The following is a 23,812-nucleotide window of genomic DNA, read 5'->3' on the forward strand; positions in this document are numbered from 1 at the left end:
AATTAATTCAATTTAGGATTACATATTTAGTTTTAATTCTTTTACAGTTCTTTTTCAAGCGCAACTTTAAATCCTCTAATACCAGGCAACTCAATCAAGGAGTGGAAAATCTTAGGCGCACCAATATATTAGAAATTATACTTGACCATCTATTAGAAATGGCCGCTAAAGCTATACAATTTCAGTCGGTGGTAATGGCCAAAACATATTTATCTCAGGCACGTCGTCTTTGTAAATGTTATCATAACTATGGCTGTGATATAGGAGCCAAGGAATATTTGGCCTCTATACACAATCTCGATGAAGAATTGCAAATTATTTATGATAAAGAAGACTTTTCCATTGGTCCTCCTTCATTGCCTAGGAGAATTAGCATGGAACCAGTGTTGCCAGAAGTACCACAAACTATAGAAACAAATTCTTTTAATGTATATGAGGAAATGATACCGCAGGATAAGTTGGCAACAGCAACACCAGATCCTAAGAAATGTTTGAAATTTCATATGGAAGAGGTGTTGGAAAGAAGTGAACCTACTTCTCCCGAACGATCTCCGGAACCTAGAAAATCTATTAAATTTCGCAATGTGGTTGTGGAGGTGCAACCTGGAGATACAAATCCCTTACATTCAATGCCGGTAGGGGACGCTGAAATCAAAACTTGTTTAAAAAACTCCCACAAAGCAACAAGTCTACCAGAAAAAATCAGTCCTGTCAAATCTCCAGAACCTAGAAAATCCATCAAGTTTAGGGATAAAGTTATAACGGTACATCAAGGTGACCAAAATCCCATACAAAAGCCACAAGGCTACAGTCCAGTTAGTATTTTAAGATCTAAGAATGAATCTAAAGAAATCGAAAATGATAACTCTGAAAATGAGGATGATCAAGATGACATTGAGGACTTAAATGAAGAAGAAGAAAAATTAACTCTCACCGATAAACAGTCATTAATACCTTCCTATCTCCGTAATAAACTAAAAAGTTCCTCTGACTTTATAAAGTCTTCTCCCATAGGGAATACGGAAATATTCCAAAACATTTCTCAAAATACTAATAATTTCCTTAATAATATGACGGCCGAAGAGAAAAAGGCTCATATACGTGAAATGCTAAAACGTAAAACTTTACAGCTTAAGGGAGTTTTCAATCAGTCCTCCGATACTTAGATTCTCAATTTTAGTAATTTAATCGCAAATTTGTATTATAATAAAAATAAATATAATTCAGTTAAAAAAGTTGTTTTACTCACATCCACACCATGTTCTGCATAAAAGTCACCAGTACCCATGGAGGCATAAAGTTTGTAACCCATTTTAGCCAAGTCTCTAATAGAGGGTAAAAGTTCCATTTTGTGCTAAAAGAGAAAAATTTTAAACATTTTAAGAATTTCTTATATAATTTATAAATAAAAAACAAAATTTACCTTGAAACTACCAATCGAGAGTAGAATACCTTTCTTAGGAATTTGGAAACCTGTTGACATCATACCCTTCAAATAGGCTTCATAACGATTGTCACCGAAACAGGCTACCTCACCAGTTGAGGCCATTTCAACGCCCAATTGAACATCGGCACCAGCCAGACGTGAGAAACTGAATTGTGGCACCTTAACACCAACTTTGCCAACACCATGTAAGACATCGACAGGTTCTACTGGCAAACCCATAATGGCTCTGGTGGCAGTGGCTACAAAATCATGATTCAAGGTCTTCGATACGAAGGGGAAAGATCTGGAAACACGCACATTGCACTCGATAACTTTAAGTTCATTGTTCTTGGCAATAATTTGCATGTTGAAGGGACCGGTAACATCCAGTAAAGCAGCCAAATCACGGGTTATGCGTTTGATATTTTCCAAGGTTTCTGCATTTAAATCCTGGGGTGGTGTTACCAAGGTAGCATCACCAGAATGAACACCAGCATTCTCTACATGCTCCGATACAGCCATACATAATATCTCACCATCGGCCGCTACAGCGTCTACATCGATTTCCTTGGCTTCCGTTAAGAATTTGGAAATAACCACTGGATGCTCTTTACTGACTTGAGAAGCAGCATTAAGATAAGTCAACAAGTCTTGATTGGAATAGGCTACATTCATGGCAGCTCCCGATAAAACATAAGAAGGTCTTACCAAACAAGGGAAACCTACCTCCTCGCAGAAAGCTATAGCCGATTCGTGATTGGTCAATTCCTTCCATCTAGGTTGTAAAATACCCTTACGATCCAACATACGTGAGAACTTGAAACGATTTTCAGCAGAATCGATGGATTCAGGTGAAGTACCTAAAACCTTGGCTTGTTGTCTGTGCAAATCCATGGCTATGTTGTTGGGTAATTGACCACCCATAGATAGGATAATACCTTCGGAATGTTCCAGTTCATAAATATCCATAACAACTTCAAAGGAAATTTCCTCAAAGTACAAACGATCACACATATCGTAATCAGTGGATACGGTTTCGGGATTGTAATTGATCATAATGGTGGGTTTACCCAGATTTCTCAACTCTCTCAAGCAGCCTACAGCACACCAATCGAACTCTACAGAGGAACCAATGCGATAGACACCTGATCCCACTACTATGGTATAGCCACCAGGGAAATCTATATCATTTTCCGTAGCATTATAGGTTAAATACAAGTAATTGGTAGCAGCAGGCCATTCACCAGCCACGGTATCGATTTGCTTAACGAAGGGTATAATACCCATTTCCTTTCTCAATGTACGCACAGCCAACTCTGTAATTTTAGCAGCCTGGCCAATTTGCTTATCGGAGAAACCTATACGCTTGGCATGTAATAACTGTTCAGCGGTCAATGTAGAACCCGAAACTTCCAATTGATTATAGAATTCAATGATATTCTTCATTTTGTTTAAGAACCATTTATCGATTTTAGTTAAAGAATGTAGCTCATCTATGGAATAATTTGCTTTTAAGGCAGCGGCCAAAACAAATGGTCTTTTATCGGTGGGTTCAGTCAATTCATCTTTCTTAACTTCTTGCAAGTAAGGGTCGAAACCATTTACAGAATTATCAACCATACGTAAAGCCTTTTGGAATGCTTCTTCAAAGTTGCGACCAATGGACATGACTTCGCCTACACTCTTCATAGAACTGCCAATATTTTTGCTGACTCTTACAAACTTGGACAAATCCCAACGTGGAATTTTTACCACACAGTAATCCAAAGAGGGCTCAAAGCAAGCGGTAGTTACGCCAGTAACAGAATTCTTAATGCTGGGTAAAGGCACTCCCAAGGAAAGTTTGGCAGCAACATAAGCCAAAGGATAACCGGTGGCCTTACTAGCCAAAGCGGAACTTCTCGAGAGACGGGCATTAACTTCTATGATATAGTATTCCTCGGAATAAGGATTTAAGGCATACTGAATGTTACATTCACCCACTACACCAAAATGGCGAATAACTTTCAAGGCGGTACTTCTCAACATATTGTATTCACGATTGTTGAGAGTTTGGGAAGGAGCCACCACAATACTTTCACCAGTATGAATGCCCAAAGGATCCAAATTTTCCATGTTACAAACGGTAATACAGTTGTCGAAAGCATCTCTTACTACTTCATACTCAACTTCTTTCCAGCCCTTCAAAGATTTGTCAATAATCAATTGACTGGAATGGGCCAAAGCATGACGGGCCAAAGTTTCCAATTCCTCTTCATTGTCAGCAAAACCGGAGCCCAAACCGCCCAATGAAAAGGCAGCTCTAGCCATTACAGGATAGCCAATGCGCTTGGCAGCATTTAAAGCTTCTTCTACGGAATAAACGGCCTCAGAAGGAGCCACTTGTTCGCCAATCTCATTAACACGTTCTGCGAAAATTTTACGATCCTCAGTCTCTATAATGGATTTGATGGGAGTACCCAAAATCTTGACATTGTATTTGGCAAATACTCCAGACTTTTCTAACTCCACACCACAGTTCAAAGCGGTTTGACCACCAAAAGTCAGAAGTACACCATTAGGTCTTTCGGCCTTAATAACTTGTTCCACATATTCGGGAGTCAAAGGCAAAAAGTAACACTTGTCAGCCAAGCCTTTAGATGTTTGTACAGTGGCAATATTGGGATTAATCAAAACTGTTTGAATTTTCTCTTCTTTCATGGCTTTAATGGCCTGAGAACCGGAGTAATCAAATTCACCAGCCTGGCCAATAGATAAACCACCAGAACCCAAAATTAAAACCTTGCGAGGACGCTTTTCCAATAAGGATTCGGGAGTGGGAGTGTACATCAAACGATTGATTAATTGTTGGCGTAAACTAATGGTAGAGGCGCCCTGAGACGATTGATTTTTCACAGCACTTAAGAAGACATCGAAAAGTAATTCAAGATCTTCGGGACCGGCAGTATGTTCAGGATGGAATTGTACCGAGAAATAGGGTTTCTGTTTGTGAATTATACCTAAAAAAGTAAAGATTTAGTAAAGTTTTTCTAATAAATGTTGTCTGTTAAATTACCTTCATTGGTGCTATCGTTGGCATTAGTGAACAAAGGTTCCCATTCCATAGGTAAAGTTTCGGTATCTACAGCAAAACCGTGATTTTGAGAAGTCATATAACAACGTCCAGTACCATGATGTATACAGGGCAAATTGTGACCTCTGTTACCGTATTTCATTTTGTAGGTTTTGCAGCCAATGGCGGTGGACAACAATTGATGACCCAAACATATGCCAAAAACTGGTTTCTTGCCAGATTTTAACACTTTTTGTATTTGAGTAACGGTATCCTTGCAAACAACTGGATCACCAGGACCGTTGGAAATAAACAGACCATCAAAGGTAGATTCATCTAACTCCCAATTCCAGGGCACCAGTTCAACACGAGCTCCACGGGAAATAAAACATTTAATTTGATTCAATTTCAAACCACAATCAATAGCACAGATGCGTGGTGTTCCAGTCTCATTGAAAACCATGGGTTTCTTAACTGAACACTCAGCCACCAAATTACGCTGATTGGGATCGGAGAATTTTAATGATTCCACATTTTCTGGATACTCATAAACAATACGACCCAAAATGGCACCATTTTCACGTATCTTCTTGGTCAAAGCTCTGGTATCTATGCCACTAATACCGGGAACATTGTGTTTTTCCATCCATTGTGATAGGGTTTCCTTGGCACGCCAGTGAGAGGGTGTTTCACAATTTTCACCCACCACTAAGGCGGCTATGGATATACCCTCTAGCCATTCCAAATGTTTAGGTAAACCATGTTCATCTTTTTCCTCCATATCGGGTATACCATAGTTACCAATCAAGGGATAAGTTAATACCAATATTTGAGCTCTATACGAACGATCTGTCATGGATTCGGGATAACCCACCATACCTGTTTGGAATACTACCTCACCGTCAACGGGTGCCTTAGCACCAAAGGCTTGACCACTTAAAACGGTCGAGTCTTCAAGTACCAAATAACAATTAGGAGAATACATGTTGTTGGATTTTGAAAAATATGTTGGGCTTATAATTTAAAGTTATGGAACTGCAAGGAGAAAGAAGTAAAGTCTGGAGTTAATTATTTGTATTCTAATGGAAATATCATAGTTTAAAATTTAATATATTTGGTATTTATTTTTTTACTTTTAAGAAATTTAAGACTCGAAAATCTCCTTAAAATTTTAATATAATCCTAAATCATGGAACTATTAAAAAGATGAGTGAATTATTGAACTAAATTTTTAGACAATCGAGTGTAATTTTAAAATTCAATTTGCAATAACCTATTAACGATTTTAGTTAATAAATAATTTGCGCCCTTTATCGCTGTCTCAGTGTATACAAAGTATCCTAATTCTTAATGATCGATAAAGGAACTCTTAAGGAATGTTTAGCGGCAATATCTATCATTATATTTTTTGACTTGCTTTTGATTTTCAATTTAGTTTCATTATCTACTTATCCATAAATTTTGTTTTAATGTGTTTCAACTTTAAACATTCATATTTGTAAAATACCGATTGTTAGCATGGATAACATATGTCGGAAAATTTCTTAAAAATCCTTTACAGATCATTTTATGATAAAAAATCAAACGTAAAGCAGATGTTAAAACTTTGAAACTCTTGTTTAATCGTTTAAGGGATAAGATTTAAGTAATAACAGTAGCTCTTGAAACGTAATGGTCTTACACTGAGATCATCGCTTACATTATTTGGTTTATTTACTCCATTTTTCCCACGTTCTTTCTAAAGTGAAATATATTGATTACTTCACATTTAGCCGGTAATCTAGTGTATGATCGATTGTCAATATTGTGTAGTATTAGTTATCTTGAACTTGTCCAGCAGTTCAACAAATATTCAATGCATTTGAAATGACTGTCATTTCCTTTAACCTCTAACCACCTTGTTGGCCTATGTAAACGAGCGAAAATACAATTGTTACTGTCCCCAAGTAATCTAGGGGGTTAACACGTAACAACACTATAGTGAAAAGTTTCATTGTCACTTATTGACTCTTTTGGACCAGCTCTCAGACTGTCTCTTTGTAATCAATGGAATAACGATTAACTTTTTCCTAGGACAACCACATGTTATTTGGGACTGTCCCCCAAAATTACTGCAATTAGTAATCTTGAACTTTATAGCAGTTCTACAATGAGTGAAATCATACGAAAATGACAACCATTTCCACAAACGTCTAACCACCTGATTGTCTCTATAGTATAGAGTCTATAATAATTCGAGAGGGACAATAATCGTTACTATTCCCAAGTAATCTAGACAGTAGACACTTAAAAACACTTAAGTGAAAAGGTTCATTGCCATTTATTGATTCTTTTTGAGTAACTTTCTGACTGTCTCTTAGTAATCTATGAAATAACGATTAACTTCTTCCTAGAACAACCATATGTTATTTGGGACTATCCGCCAGAAGTACTGGAATTAGTAATCTTGAACTTCACAGCAGTTCGACAATGAGTGAAAGCATATGAAAATGACAATCATTTCCACTAACGTCTAACCAATTGGAAGTGAAGTAAGTGTCCCTTTTATTAGCTACAGGAGAGACAGTCGTAACTTTACTGTACCCAGGTAATCTATAGAATGGACACTTGAAACAAAACTTAAGCGAAAAGGTGCATGGACATGTATTGACCCTTTTACACTAGCTTTCTCTTTTAAATATATAAAATGACGATTAATGGCCTCCTAGGACAAGCACATGTCATGTGGTGGCTAGGGGTAATCTGTAAACTGCTCCCCAGAGATACCGGGTAATTTAAAATTCACTTTATTAGTTGTTCATTGAAATTACTCAGTTATCCTTCTATGAAGTTTTAAACATAAACTCTTGAATAGATAAAAGTTTATATTAAAGCAATTAAGTTTTGTAATAGGAGCTTTGAATGGGAAATTGTTTAATAAACAATAAATAAACTATTGATAACTTAATTTTTTGTTTTGTTTAATCATTGAAGGAATTCTGTTAAATTTCACTAAAAATACTATGAAAAAATAAAGTCCTTTGATTACTTAACATACCACTGGTGATCTAGAGCATGGAGTCGATTGTCGAAATACAGCACTCAAATAATCCAGACTACAATAATATCAAATGTTAAAATTTCACTTAAATTTTTTCTTTATATTTATCGAATTTCGTTTAACTTTTAACTAGAATAAAGCAGATACATTTACGCAAACCGAATATCACAAGACAACCGAATAATAACTCGTTGGTATTCTTGAACTTGTTTTCTTTCATATCTTTTCTTATCAAATGCGGTCGTTTTTCTGTTGTATTGTTTACATTGAGTACATTTTCAATTTGTTTGTTGTCTCTGGCATGCTCAAAAAATCTTGTATAGAAAATGAGACAAAAGCATAGAGACGGAGATACACAGATGCCGGTAAAACTCGAATATTCAATCTCACAAATACTAAATACGCAAAAAACACATACAGACACTTTAAAATTTTTATATTTTAAATAAAAAATACAAAAAAAGTGTTAAATTTAAATGAAGGCACAAATAAATAACAACAACAGTATTATAAAAATCTATTTATTACAACAAAGTTAAACTAAAATTTAAATCACGTTTTTTTACTTTTCTTTTATAGAAATTAATTAAGTTCATTAAGTGTATTCAAAAGTAGACAGATTCATATCGGGAATAATTAGATTTGTAAAGATAAATCAAATAAATGACAATTTTGACATGTAATGAATCGGCCTATGGGGTAGCGCGGGTGTATTTGAAGTTGTTGATTATTCTAAGTGCGAAATTCGAAAGTTTTCTTTGTGTAGTGGTGTAGGGTTTGATAAGAATTTGAAACGCATTTTTTTTAATTTATGGTTTGTATAGAAAACTTGTTTGTTTTTTGGGTTAATTTTTTCTTTGTATCAAAACAATATTTGCAAATGAAAAAGTAAATTAATTAAAAAATCATAAGGAAACTGTAAAACATATGTGAGACCGACACACTCGTATGTTTAGTTGAACCTACACGTTTGCAAAACCAGTTATTAAACGCTTAAAGGGTTTCAGCAATAAAATTATACATACAAATTTAGTTATAATTTAAAAACATTTAAAATTAGTTAAATTAAATATTATTTATTTAAATAAATTTTTTACAAATTAATTAAACACATACATATATGTATATATGTAATACATAACGCCATGTGATTTTACATTTTAACACATAAATTGTCAATATTTTGAAAAATTTCTTTACGAATTTTGTTTGATTTCATAAACTTATGCTAAAAACTCACTTTTTATTATAATTTCGTTTGTATTTTCACTATAATTAATAAAATTTAAATTGTTTTATGAAACCCACGTGGCTTTTTAAAAATTTCCTAGTTAAACCGTGAAACGAAACGCAACCTTATTAATTGGCCGCTACTAAACGACTGATTCTTAAAGTTGAAAATTTTAATGGTCTATCTTTTTGGTGGATTTCTTTTACTCACTCACTCGCTCAGATACTCACTTCCAGACAAGGTTGTCGTCGTCGCTGAGACATGGAACAGAAGTATATATAGTAAATAAGAGAGTAAATATTTACTTAGAGGGAAAAGTTGGAGAGTGTGTGGAGACAAAGAGTTTTCAGTGATGTTAGCGTGTGTTAAGGTGAGGGATTAGTTTTGAGTCACTTAATATAATAGTTTCTATATGAATTTGTTCTGGATACTACAGAACATTTTTCAAAATTATATTAGCTTGGAATTATAGTGATGTTTTGATTAGGACCTCAGAAAATAAGACACATAAGACTAGTCCCCGTTTTTATAAGCGCTTAATTAGTTATTGATGGTTTGTGGTAGGAATTTTATATGGGAAATGTGCTTGATAAACCGAAAATAAGCTATTATGAATACAAGGGTTAATGTTTATACCACGTTCACACGGAGCAGTTACTCGTCATTCACGCTCTCATTCCCAATAACGAACTGAATTACATTGTTTATCATAATCAGCTGTTTGTTTTCATTTGTTGGAGACTAATAAAAAATAAAACTACAAATAAATAGAAAATACTATGTTACTTAATTTGTCAAAATAATATAACAAACGTATTTTTGTATCATAGACACACATGGAAACATGCTATTAACATCTTTCATCTTTTAGATACAATTTTTCATAAATCACTTGATGTCACTTGCTCATCTCTGTTGTATTTTTTCATTTCTCATTTCAAGACTCTTAAACCTAATTAGAAGTTTTAGGTTATTTTTGCGCATTTTGTTTATATTTTATAAATCTCTTTATTAACTTAATATATTTCAACATAAATTCAACTGAAAATATTAGTTCTCTTATTAACCAAATGAGCGCCCATCATAAACGCATAAATTCTAAACTCTCTTTCATCTACACTGAACAAAATTATAGTTTTAATAAATATTTTTAAACAATTTTCGAATCATTTATAAACTATACTTACTATATAATAATACATGTCACTGAACAGCGTTATTGGGGTTACTACAGAGGGTCATCGTGGTATTCTTAACAGATGTCAAATGACTCCATTTCTTCTTCGATAAGACTTTCGGCCAAATATATCAATAAATAAGTAAGAATTTATAGTCGGGCATGGCCGACCATATGATAACCTACACCGGTGATTATATTAAAAATTTTGATTATTTTTTTAATAATAAAGTTTTTGTTGACAAAAAAGGGATTTACTAAATAAGGGGTTATATTCTTATACATTTTTGTAGGGGGTTTTACGTCTACATTAGTTATTAATGCAAAACATCATGATATTAGTGTTTATAAGTGAATTTTGACCATCAAGTCATTTTCTGAAGGGGACTATGTATGGGGGACAGGATCAAATGAGGCAGTATCATAACAAAATCAGCAGTATCATTAAGACTTATTAAAATTAAGATTTGCCAATTTGTTGTATGGGTGCTATACGAAATAATGAACCGATTTTAACAGTTTCCAATAGGCTTCGTCCTTGGTTTCAATTTCATCAAATTATCTTAAATATTGCGACCTGTGTAGTGCGCACAAGGTTTACATGGACACACAGACGGACAGACAGACGGACATAGCTAAATCGACTCAGAAAGTGATTCTGAGCTGATTGGTATACTTTAAGGTGGGTGTAGGGCCAATATTATTTAGGCGAAAATGTACTAGATGCGGCCCCTGATTTTTCGCCTAAAATCTGATGGTGTCTAAATACTATAAGTTTGGTATTTCACTAAAAGATTTTCGGATTAATTTTTTACTAAAAGTCCCAAAACTTTCTAATTTCACAAAAAAATCACATTTTACTAAAAGCACAAATTATAGATTTTCACAAAAAATTAAAATTTTTTCTAAAATGTTGATATGTTTTACAAACAAATCGATTTTTTACTCAAAACTGGTTTTCCTTTTCTTAAAAAATTAGATTTTTTTTAAATTATCTCAAATTTTTCATTATAAATCCGATTTCTTATATAAAATCCAATTTTACATTAAAAATCATTTTTTTTTTTACAAAAATGTTTTTTTCACTAAAATTCAATTTATCGCAAAAATCGGATTTCTCACGAGTTTCACCAAAAACTGATTATTTACTAAAAAATAATTTTTTTAGTTAAAAATTCGATTCTTTACTAAAAATAATATTCAATTTTTACTTTAAGCCTGATGTTTCCAATTTTATATAATTTATCTCATATGAAAACTTAAAATATCCTTAAAATTAAATGTTTATTAGTAAAGAAAAATGCGTTTTTTTATTTATCATATATAATTGATATAAAACTATTTATTTTCTTTAAATATCAGTTAATTAAATAAAATTTTAATCTTGGTCTCAACTTAACCTCAGGTGAAATATATTTTTACTAGAAATATTAATTGAAACTGTTGTTAACCATTAACCTTAATTAAAATTTTAATCAATTAACTTTCCATTATAATAATATTTATAAAATTTAAACTATTTACATTATCATTAAAAAAAAAACAGACAAATATTCATATGTATATGCTTATTAAAAAAATTATATAAAAAATAACAAAAAGTTTATAAAAAAAGGAAACAAATTCATAACAATAATCAATTTGTAATGTTTAGGAAAAAAATCTTAGGTTATGTTGCATTTCTAGATATTTTAAATTACAGAAAAAAATGGGCGTGTTGATATAAATTTTTTATATAAATATTTTTATAAATCTTTTAAGTTTGTTTTAGTACTAAAAACTAATAAATATATTTATTTGCCAAAAAACTAAATGCCTTGTTATACATAAACGCTTATTTTGATTATTAAATAGCAATTAAAAATTAATTAATTTAAACATTTGTGGGAGCATCCATGCCACAAATAATCGATTTCACTACCGAGGCGGCGGCTAAAGAAGCAAAGTTTTGCCATTTACGGGTGGTGGTACCATCTTTATAATCGGAAATACCTATGAGTTAAAAAAAAATATAATATTAAAAATTTTGACGAATTTTTTTAATTAATACAACTAAGAAATTTATTAATCAGAAATTTCCCCTTACCTTTAATGACTATAAAGCTTTCCCGGCAATTACCAATAATACTGTCTAAAACAGAACTCATTTCCACATCCGTGGCCAATAAACCATATTTCTTGGCAAATTCTATGCGCAAATTATCATTACGCACCAAATCACGACCCGAACCAATGGGACCCAAATGAAGGCGGGATTTAGGTAGACCATCAACACAATCGGCGCCTATGGGATGTGAAACTTCAATGACCTCATTATTGCCGATATTCATGAACAGTTTATCGGTGTTAGGGGCAGGACGATTGAAATCACTTTCGGTTTTTTGTTGCAACAAATTAAGACCCTCTTTCAAATAGTTCTCCCAAGGGCGTTTAGCTTCCATATTTAAATGCAGACCTTCGGCAATTTGTTGCAGGGAATCGTTTACAGGGAAGTAAGTTTTAACATCTTCACCACTCTTATAGACATAAACATAGGGTTTTTCGGAGCTTAAAACAAAATCGCCATTAAAATAAAAACAAAATTTCTTTCTTTTATAAAACTAACCCATTAGCCAAAGCTCTCTGTTTGTCCACATACGATATGACCACATCACCCAAACGTACATGCTTCTTATAATCCGTATAATGTGGTACACCACCGGCTACACCCACTACAAAGACATAATCTACCTTTTGGAATGTGCCCAATAAACGTGTGGTGGTATTGCCAGTAGCAGTCATGGCCTCACGAGTACTACCCACCGAGGGCAGTTTTGTGCTGACAATACGATGAGCACCAATATTGCCCAGAGTATAAACGTTAGATTCACCTAAAGGGAAAACATAAAATATAAAAGAAAGAGCAATAGATTGGATTAGTGGAAAGCTCTTGAAACATTTGATTTGCTTTAACGTAAAAATGAAGTGTAATGATAAAGTGTTACTAAGGTGAGGGGCATTAAAGGTGGTGGTGACGGTGTTAATAATACATACAGGAATGGTGTTTGGCAGATACGAAAAAATGTGCTTTACTTTTTTTCCAGTAATTTTGAGACAACATAAAAAATGGACCAAAACGAATTTTGGAGGACAACGAAAACGAACATAAATGTTTATTTTTAAGGACACAACTAAATTTATTTACCCTTGTACCAATTGAGATTAAAACAAAACATTTTCAAAATCTTGGGGGAAGCTTATGGTAGATTATTAAATTATAATTTAAGTTAAATCTAAATCCTTCTAGTTAAGATTTAATTTCGGGGATAATTTGTTACTCCCAGTCGATGCCTGCTTTAATGAATTCTTAAATAGATTTGTATCGGTCTGTTTAGGATTTAAGACATTAATTTGATTTTAAAACTTTTAATATTATATTGCCATAGTCAGTCTAAAGTGGAAGTTTCTAGGCTATTAACTTCATTTCTAATCTATATAATCGAACATATTAAGTTACATGGAAAATGACACGTTTTGAAGTTATTGAAAAAGTCGGTTATATAGATAGTCGATCAATTATTACTTCCATATGTTAAACTTTGCTACAAAACTGATTACAAACAAGTCAGAGTACTATATTCCACTATCCTGGATCTTAAATACCCTTCATCTATAATTTTATAAAGATGTCGAAAATTTTTCGAAATCAATCTTGGGGGTAATGATTACATTAAATAATTCATTATATTGTCAATTGGATGTGGCCCTTATATGGGAAATATTTTATACCACTAGCATTATATAGTGATGATTTATTTATTTTAAAAAAGGGTTTTACATGGGAGTTACATGTAACGAATTATGGGCCGATAAGGAAAAGTTTCAAAGAATGATTTATGACGTTCTGTAGTATTCGAGTTATTTACGATTTTGTGATTTTTAAAAGGGAAATTTATGACCAATTATGGGCCGATCCGAAAAAAAAAAATTCACAGAATTATTGATATATATTTATCTTCATATCATTATTAATTCATGAGTTATTAACGATTAATTGAATTTTCGAACTAGACCTTGTATGACCAACTATAGACCAATCTGGGTTTTAATTGGTAATACAATTTCTATTGACATTACATTTATATAAATTTTATGCTAACACCGATATCCTAGAGGGATTTCTTAACTACCATCCCCGGTAGTATGTATGTAGGTACATTTGTATAAGGACTATATAAACTTTTGAACCGATTATAATAATTTTTAACCAAGTTAATCTCTGGATGAAAAAACTGCTTGTGACAAATTAGTATTAGTTGCTATAGTTTCTGAACTAATCAAGAATGAAAATTCGAACTTTTTTGTCATATTGGACGCCTTGAAAGCCATAGTTTTAGAATCTAAACCCAGGTTTCGATTATGATTACCCGAATACTATTGCCGAAATAACTTCAAGGACCGTTAACACCAAAATATCAGCTTCAAATCTAAGGCCTTGTTGTTTAGTAGCTAGAACATCAGAAAGGTTCTGTGAATTTTATCCAATAGATGGCTTCGTAGTTTTCAATTGAAGTCTATTGAACCGATTATTTTAACATTTTAGTAATATTTAGATCCTTACGTGTAGGATACTATAAGCGAATAAGTCGACTCGGTTCAAGCTGGTATTAAACTAGTACGTAATTAAATTTGTATTTTCCGTTTTAAACCCTAGATTTGGAAAATGTTTTATTTTTTTTAAATTTTACACAAAAAGCCTTATGTTTGATTTAAGTAAACTTATAAACAAGGACATATATAGAGAGGATTTCAGACATAATTCTCCTTGAGTTTTCTTACCAAAACGTCGTTTTTTATTGGACTTTTTCAGAGAATTCGTTAGATTGGGATCTGAATCTAAAAGTGTGTAATTTGTTAATGTTTTTGTATAGAAACCGGTTTAGGCGTATTTATTTTAAGGTTAGAAACCGGGTTTTTAGATGATTTGAAAATTAGAGAAAGAGAAAAATTTGTTGGTTAGAATTTATTTGAAACTATAGGCGCTAAAATGTATAATTATAAAATAAAATCAACAAATAAATAACTTACCCACTGTGGTATAGCGTACAAAGGTTTCCTTATTTTCCAACATGGCATCCACTGCCAATTTTTCGCAGTATTGAGCGGTAATAATAGCAATGGTGGGTTGTTTATTGGAGGCAATCGTGGGCATTTGTTTGACCACCTAAATTATTTTTAAAAAGGACATTTAATGAAAATTGGTTTAATATTTCTTAAGTGCTTAGTACTTACCTTAATCTCTTTATCTTCATGATGTATTCTGGTATAAGAATTATATTCCATGGATTTAATTAATCCTCTTTCCTTCAAAGACATAAACACTAAAATAACATCCTGTTCCTCCCAACCATAGTCTCTGTTAGAAGGAGTGGAATGTATTCATAAATTTACAATATAAATTTGTCTTATTTTGTTAACTTACTTGGCTAAATCTTCTGGTGTTATCGGATTTGGATAGGCCTGTTCAATTAATTCGAGTACTTTTTCCTGTGTCAAGGGTGGAGATTCAAATTGTGTCTCATCCATGGATACTGTTTGGTTGTATTGTGAAAAAAGTGGAGTAAAGAAAGAAGTAAAATTAACATTATTGCAGTAATTGTTTTTAATTAATCATTAAATAAAGTAGTTAAGAGTAACAGAAGAATGTACAAACAATAACAATATTTATATTTAAATAAACATGATTAATAAAATCGAGGGCATTTCAATGTTAAATTGGCGGTTTTTGTTTATTATTTATTATTTCGTTTAAATTTAAATTTGTTGTCACAAAAAAACCACAACACATTTTGTTTAATATTTTATTTGTTTTTTTTTTTTGCTTTTTTTCTTTTTGTACATGAGTAGTAAATTAAGCCTGAAATGTTAAAAAATTAGTTTTGGAATGTATTTTAACATGTCAAGGGGAGAAAAGAGATTTTTCCATTCATTACCAAATAAACCTTAACCTAAGTGAGATTCAATTTCAAATATGGATGCTGAATTTTATTGAATATTAAGCGTTTTTATTGTTTCATGCATGCAGTTTTTATTAAAAATTCAAAATCAATAACTTCTTCTTTAAACTAATCATATATCTAATCAGATTAAAAGTATATTATTTCCAATTTTGAATCATCTTTCAGTCTTATTTTATAAGCAAACTAAGTCTTCTTAAGTGATTTCGAATTTACTTCACAAGACGAATCCAAAAATAATAATCCTATACCCACCCAAAACTATACCCATCAGCCCTAAATTATTTTCTGAGTCGATTCAACTATGTCCGTCTGTATGTCCATATTGTGGTAAACATGTGTGTTTTTTTGGTTTAAGGACGAGATCTATTTGAAAACGGTTAAAATATGTCTATTATTTCATCAAGCCCCCATATAACTACATCCATATGGCCTTGGAATCCATAAAATGTTTAAATTTTGGCAGAACTAAGTTTTATATAAGTCTTAATGACACTGCCAGTTATCTTAGGTACTGATCAGGCCTCATTTGAGCCTAATATAAAGTCTCCCTCATAACCCCACCACTTTCGATCCTAAACACCTACTTGAAAGTCCATAATATCATGATAAAAAATAACTTTTATATCATAGTAAATCTCTTACTTGTTTTTAACTGATTTATTGAAAATATGGGGGTCAATGCGGGGCCAATTAATAGACCAAAGTGTACTGCACTATTTTAAATAATTTCTCTATCACCACAGGTTCAAGGTCAGAAGGTCCAATCTATTGACATTCAAATATAATTTTAAATCGTCCTTTTTCGAAATACATACATATCTGTTCAATTCTTTAGTAAAGTATATTTTGGTCTTTAAGACCATTACCCTACAAGAATTGAGAATACTTCGCACTCGCGTATAAAGAGTACTCTTCTAAAGACTATGACTAGTTCAAAACTAATCCAAATGTATGAAAAAACATACTTCATTTGACATTGTAATCTATATAAGGAGCACTATGCATTAAACCAGAGTAATCCCAAAACTACTCCCTTGCTAAAATGTCTGGAGTACATAATCTGCAACATGGTCCTATATTATGCAGGCTATTTGAAAAGTATTTCTACGTTATTATACAAATGAATCACTATAATTTTTTAGGGAATTATACACGTTAAACTCCACGAAACTTTACAGTATGATTTCTGGATAAAGAACTTGTAAAAATTCTGCATCTACTTCAAAAAACAATAGATAGGAGTCTGGTACTTTTATGAAATTCGTACATTTAGGGCGTGAAAATGTTAAACAAAGTTGATTTTGGTACCTTTTTGGTCCTTTATAGCTTATCTTAACTCTCAAAATTATCGGACAACTGTTTTGTACTCTTTTAAAAATCAATCCTTTAAGGGGATAAAACTGTACTTTTTACTACCTAAAGATGTTATTTTTCTATTTATTAACATACAAACATAGATAATTATGGACTAAGACTACAGTATTGTAATTTTTAACATACAAAGTACAAAACTGCAATAGGGACATTTTTTGGACTTTTCTGTTCTTCATTAATGTGGAACCAAAACACATAAAATTAAATACAAGCGGAAACTTTTTGGGACTTTATCATTCTTCAAATGGTACTTTTTGAACCTAGAAACATAATAGTTTAAAGCTAGGGTCCTGAGTGAATGCGAAACTATAAGAAGGGAGAATTTGATACTTTTTGGTTCTTCAACTGGTACTTTCTGAATTTTCCTTAATGTGGAACATTAAACATAAAAAATTTAAGATAAACGTTCTTTATTTAATGGGAATCTACAAGAGAAAACTTTTATGTGCTTTTTCGTTCTTCAAATGGAATTTAAAAACTTAAATTTTAACCTGCAGGGTCCTGATGAAATGAGAAACTAAGGAAATTGTTGGTAATTTTCTATAAGATTGAACCTAGAATCGTGGAACTAAACCTACGCCAACGTATGTTTATGAAGTACTAAGTATTAATTTCATAAAATTTCTATGTACCAAGTACTATTTTAAAAATGTACTATCAAAAAGCACTATTACTATTTCAAAAATGTAATTAGTCATTTGAATTTTCCCATAAAAGTACTAAATATAATTTTAAACAAAATTAGAAACTGCTGTTTTTTCAAAGTACAAAGTACTATTTTCTAAATGTAAGAAATGCTATTCTACTTGTTTATTTTTAAAAACTAGAACTGTAATTTTTAAAAGTTCTTAATGTTCAAAGTGTACCAATTCATAAGTACTATTTTCGAAAAAGTACTAAATACTAATTTGAAGACGTTTTATTACAAAGAATCATTGCCAATCTATTTTAGGAAAATTTAAGTACCAAAAAAGTACTTCTAAATTAAGTTTTAGCACCAAAATATTTTATATACACAAAAACCACAATTTTTTACAAATAAATTTATTAAAAATGTTTATATAGTTTTTTTTTTACAATTTTTTGTTAATTAAGTACTTTTTGATGCTTTTGTTACTGAGAACTAAACAAAACAAAGTTTTATGTGCCACAACACGCACGTTGCACGAGTTTTAAAAACAATGGCCTAATAAAAGAATAATTAATAAAAAAACTCAAAACAAATTAGACTAAATAAAACAATAATAAGACAATCAAACCTTATTAGATATTGTTGTAAAAACAACAAACAATAATAAAAATTAGTGAGGGAAAAATCCCTCAAAAAAATTAACAAACAATGATAATTAATGGGGAAGTTTTTTTTTTGGAAGTTTTTGTTGTAATTAAGTAAACAAGTCTTAATTATGACTTGTTATGACTTTGTGACAAAGGAAATAAAATTGAAACTTAAAACGTGGTTTAACATATTGTGCAAATATTTGGCAATATAAATGTAAAAATCAAACTTAAACCCTGTTCAAAACAAAAAGCAAAAAAGTTTTCAAAGCTTTAAAGCAGCAGACGCAGCATGATTAATATGTTAGATGAGGATAAAGCGTGGGTGTGGAAGGTAGTAATAGTAGTACGACGACCAAGAGGTGAGTAAGAAAGAGTTCGAACGCCGAACCACAAACAAATAGAACAATATTATATTATTATTATTATAGCAGCGCACATGGATGTTTGAATGGATAAATAGATGGTCAGTTGGTTGTTTGGTATAATCTATTCTAAATTTATATTTAGTATGAATTTTGTTTTAGTTTCATTATCATTTCCGCATTGTTAGTTGCTCATGGTACATATCAAGCCATATTGCTTTCATTAAATCATCGCCATCACCTGTTTGTTTTTGGGCCATTAAAGCCTCCTCATATTTACGATTGCAATCACCATAACAATAAATAATGTAACCATCACGAGCTTTACATTTTGTTTTGTTTTGTATTTTTATTTCGCAGTCAATTTTTGTTGCAAATGGAAATTCAAATTCACAGAAAAACGTAATCAAACCAAAGAAATATATTTGTATGTTTGGTGTAGAGTAGTGGTAGTAGAAGTAGATAGAAGAGGAGGTAGTAGTAGTACAAGTTGTTGAAAGAAGAGTAGAAGTTACAGTAGTAATAGTAGAAATAAAGTTGTAGTACAAATTTTCAAATTTTGTTTAAGGTAAAAAAGAAATAATTTAGATAAAAAAATTCTATAAATTATAATTAAGCAATTTAAGCATTTTAAACCATTTTTTAAATTATATTAATTTATTTTTTATAATTTTAATTAGTTTTTTTTCGTTTGTTTTTATTTCATGTTTAAATTGCTTAATAATATTTAAAATATTTCATTTATAATTTAATACTTACGTGGTCTGGATGGTGGTTCTGCGGTTTCCTCTAGAATGCGCAGCTCAATTTCCAAAGATTGAATCTCATCGTAACCTTTTTGCATCAATTTCATTATCTTTTTGATGAAACCAACATAATCTGTAGAAACAAATCAATAAAAACGTTTGTTAAATGATTAATAAATAAATTTTAGTTAAAATATTAAGGATAACTTCAAAATCATAATTTACGACTTACAACGCTACAACACTGATTGTGAATTGGTCGAATATTCAAAGCTTATACTCAATCTGAACTTGATTTCCATTCAAATGTCACTTTTATAACTAAAGTTTATATTCGTTCCATTAACAGTTCTGGAGTCAGTTCTTTAAACCGTATTGGACTATGAGAGAACTTTACATGGGTATTATGCCACTCGGGCGTAATCGGCAACGAAAATATATACTTGCTAGAAAGCGAAGGGAGCTTGAGAAAGTTAATCTACAAAACCGTTCAAGGAAACGAGTTCTCAATTTATAACATGGGAGAGAGAATCCCATACGGCCGTCGGAAATATTGGAACATCGAGTAGAACAACAATACATAGTCCTATGGAGTGATCCCAACGAGAGCAGCCAGAGAAGCTTTCTGATAAAGAATAAGTCCTACATTAGTGAAACGTTGGAACACTTTCTTTGTGAACGTGTGGTTCTCGGCGAAATTAGAACCAAATATCTTGTAAACAATGTTATTCCAGATATTACATCGCTCAGGGTTACTGTCTGCAAAATTTGAAGGAACTACATACGTTCAAGAAATTGAGGTTCTGAAGATTGGACGATTATTCTTAATATACATATATCTCTATATAAGGGTTTTCAACATATTTTCCATGAAAAGAAGCGCACAGCATGCCCAATAGCGACCTAGGTTAATTTTCTCTGATCTGACGTTTTATAAATCCTACTTTCAACCTAAACTTAACCAAATCAATGATCGAAGTTTTTATCCTTGAATCTAGTTTCAAATTGTTCTAGAACTCGGACTTTCATCAATGTTCTAAGTTAGAAATTGATAAGATTTATGAAAAATCAATATATGTAAAAATTTTGCTAAAGAACTGGTTCCCTGAATACTCTTGAGAAGTTTTTTAGAATCGACGTCTGAAAGTCATATCACCAGGCACTCGTTCTAGAAATGTTTAATACCAAAGTTTTGAATCAAATTTGCTTTTCCTTCAAAAAATGTTAATGGAAAATGATTTTATAAAAACTATACCTCAACGAATTACTCCTTTAAAGTTCTTTTGAATCACAACACTGTTGCGGAGAAGGACTTCTAATGTTATTAGCAATTGTTATACATAATTTGGCACTCGTTCTAAAACAGTTTAATTCAGAAATTCTGAGTTAATTCTTTTTAAGGAAATCTTTACATTTTCTAATTTTCTCCAAAATCGTTCCTTTAAATTATTCATTTCGTCAAAAACTTGCACTAAAACTTTAAGTTTCACCAATTTTTTTCTATATTTATATGTTTTTCACTTTTAAATAAAACATTTAAACAAAGTAATATCTAATCAAACATACTTATTACTCACCTCTGGGAAAATCTTTAGGACTAACCAATTCCTTGAAAAAGTCCTGAGCTATATGAGCCTGTTCATCATCATTCTTCAACCAATCTCTAAACCAAAATCTCAAAGTACGTGATTCCTGTGAATGTTTGCCCGTATTGGCGCTCACCAAAAATACACGAAATTCCAGTGATAATTGTGCTGGTAGCGACTGAGATTTTTGTCCACTCACTGTATCCTTATTGATAATAATACCCGTATGATCACCACCCGCCACATGAACACGATCACTCACTTCATCGACCAGTTTGCGTTCAATCAAAATGACTGTACTATTAGCGGTTTTACCTTTGGGTGTCATTACAACTTGTTCACGATCTGTACGCGGTGGCGTGTGACAAGGACTACGTCCGTTTAGCTTCTGGCTGTTGTGTATTGAATCGTTTGGCAAATAAGCTGAATTGCCATTATTGATGGTAGTACCATTCGCCAAAGTGCCATTAGTAGTGCTGCCATTTGCATAAGGAGCTTTCGTGGGTTTGGGTGGTGGTGGCGGTGCCATTTGTGGATGATTTCTTGTTGACATAATGTTGTTTTGACGCTGTGCCTGCCTGCTTAACTCCCTGCTTGGTGTTCTAAATATTTCGTCGTTTTATTGACTGTCTGATTGTTTGTCTGTTTGTCTATTAATTTGTTGTAAAATAATTTGTTTTTTCTTTACTTTAACTATGTCAGTTTTCAAAAGTTTGGTTTCGATTACAAATTCAACCTTGATTTGTTGTATAAAATTCCTAAAGTTTTATTTCTTGTTGTTGGTTTGGTTTTTATTATTATTATTTATTTTACGGTTGTCATGAGGTTAAAGAACCTAAAAAGAAATTTATAGAGAAATGGAAAATAGAAAATTATTATATTTAAATATGACTGCAAACACTTTTACTAACTAGTTAAATAGTTTGTTTAGTAGAGATTTAAATTTTGTTTTTTAGTATGCTTTGTTTTTTCCTTTGTGGTTGTTGACTTTGCTTGTTTAGTAGGGAGTTGATGTTGATGTCATAAATGTTGTGGGAATTAAATATATTATTTAATAATCGACTGAATTGCACAAGTTGAGCACAGTGGTTTAAAATTTCACAAAATTCGAGGAATTTTACTGATAGATAGATAGATAGATAGATAGATAGATAGATAGATAGATAGATAGATAGATAGATAGATAGATAGATAGACAGATAGATAGATAGATAGATAGATAGAGATAGTAGATAGATAGATAGATAGATAGTAGATAGATAGATAGATAGATAGATAGATAGATAGATAGATAGATAGATAGATAGATAGATAGATAGATTAGATAGATAGATAGAATAGATAGATAGATAGATAGATAGATAGATAGATAGATAGATAGATAGATAGATAGATAGATAGATAGATAGATAGATAGATAGATAGATAGATAGATAGATAGATTAGATAGATAGATAGATAGATAGATAGATAGATAGATAGATAGATAGAGATAGATAGATAGATAGATAGATAGATAGATAGATAGATAGATAGATAGATAGATAGATAGATAGATAGATAGATAGATAGATAGATAGATAGATAAAGATAGATAGATAGAGATAGATAGATAGATAGATAGATAGATAGATAGATAGATAGATAGATAGATAGGATAGATAGATAGATAGATAGATAGATAGATAGATAGATAGATAGATAGAGATAGATAGATAGATAGATAGATAGATAGATAGATAGATAGATAGATAGATAGAGATAGATAGATAGATAGATAGATAGATAGATAGTAGTAGATAGATAGATAGATAGATAGATAGATAGATAGATAGATAGATAGATAGATAGATAGATAGATAGATAGATAGATAGATAGATAGATAGATAGATAGATAGATAGATAGATAGATAGTAGATAGATAGATAGATAGATAGATAGAGAGATAGATAGATAGATAGATAGATAGATAGATAGATAGATAGATAGATAGATAGATAGATAGATAGATAGATAGATGTAGATAGATAGATAGATAGATAGATAGATAGATAGATAGATAGATAGATAGATAGAGATAGATAGATAGATAGATAGATAGATAGAGAGATAGATAGATAGATAGATAGATAGATAGATAGATAGATAGAGTAGATAGATAGATAGATAGATAGATAGATAGATAGATAGATAGATAGATAGATAGATAGATAGATAGATAGATAGATAGATAGATAGATAGATAGATAGATAGATAGATAGATAGATAGATAGATAGATAGATAGATAGATAGATAGATAGATAGATAGATAGAGATAGATAGATAGATAGATAGATAGATAGATAGATAGATAGATAGATAGATAGATAGATAGATAGATAGATAGATAGATAGATAGATAGATAGATAGATAGATAGAGATAGATAGATAGATAGATAGAGATAGATAGATAGATAGATAGATAGATAGATAGATAGATAGATAGATAGATAGATAGATAGATAGATAGATAGATAGATAGATAGATAGATAGA

At 31.4% G+C, this 23,812-nt stretch overlaps 3 protein-coding genes across 7 annotated transcripts in view; 1 reads left to right on the forward strand and 2 right to left on the reverse strand.

The window, feature by feature from the left end:
* Positions 1-1,166, forward strand: part of LOC119607075 — a 5,021-nt gene extending 3,855 nt beyond the window's left edge. The window contains exon 4 of the mRNA XM_037960829.1: positions 48-1,166. Within this exon, the coding sequence (XP_037816757.1) occupies positions 48-1,166 (1,119 nt within the window). The remainder of the gene's footprint in view (positions 1-47) is intronic.
* LOC119607074 (CAD protein) overlaps positions 1-8,916 on the reverse strand; it is a 16,488-nt gene extending 7,572 nt beyond the window's left edge. The window contains exons 1-4 of one of the 2 annotated variants that reach the window (XM_037960827.1): positions 8,759-8,916; positions 4,482-5,513; positions 1,424-4,425; positions 1,250-1,354 (exon numbers count right to left, since the gene is read on the reverse strand). In XM_037960827.1, coding sequence (XP_037816755.1) covers positions 1,250-1,354; positions 1,424-4,425; positions 4,482-5,463 — 4,089 coding nt within the window. In that variant the 5' untranslated portion in view covers positions 5,464-5,513; positions 8,759-8,916. Of the gene's footprint in view, positions 1-1,249; positions 1,355-1,423; positions 4,426-4,481; positions 5,537-8,758 lie in introns of both variants that reach the window. The other variant, XM_037960828.1, reaches the window with a different exon arrangement.
* Positions 8,917-11,292: 2,376 nt separating this feature from the next.
* Positions 11,293-22,108, reverse strand: LOC119607090. 4 transcript variants are annotated; one of them, XM_037960857.1, is made up of 10 exons: positions 21,266-22,108; positions 19,702-19,821; positions 19,184-19,264; positions 15,388-15,496; positions 15,198-15,321; positions 14,994-15,129; positions 14,745-14,801; positions 12,532-12,796; positions 12,013-12,473; positions 11,293-11,918 (listed from the first exon to the last, which is right to left on the reverse strand). In XM_037960857.1, the coding sequence occupies exons 1-10, from the start codon at positions 21,825-21,827 to the stop codon at positions 11,800-11,802; spliced, it is 2,034 nt and encodes a 677-aa protein (XP_037816785.1). In that variant the 5' UTR covers positions 21,828-22,108; the 3' UTR covers positions 11,293-11,799. The 4 variants fall into 4 exon arrangements, with proteins under 4 accessions (XP_037816785.1, XP_037816786.1, XP_037816787.1 ...); XM_037960858.1 differs by lacking the exon at positions 14,745-14,801 and having other exon boundaries at positions 11,296-11,918; XM_037960859.1 differs by lacking the exon at positions 19,184-19,264 and having other exon boundaries at positions 11,296-11,918; positions 21,266-21,827.
* Positions 22,109-23,812: the final 1,704 nt, after the last annotated feature.

The sequence above is a fragment of the Lucilia sericata genome, unplaced genomic scaffold (genome assembly GCF_015586225.1).
Source record: "Lucilia sericata isolate MDLA Ls3-8-SP2 unplaced genomic scaffold, ASM1558622v1 Contig000655F_arrow, whole genome shotgun sequence".
Lineage (NCBI taxonomy): Eukaryota > Metazoa > Arthropoda > Insecta > Diptera > Calliphoridae > Lucilia > Lucilia sericata.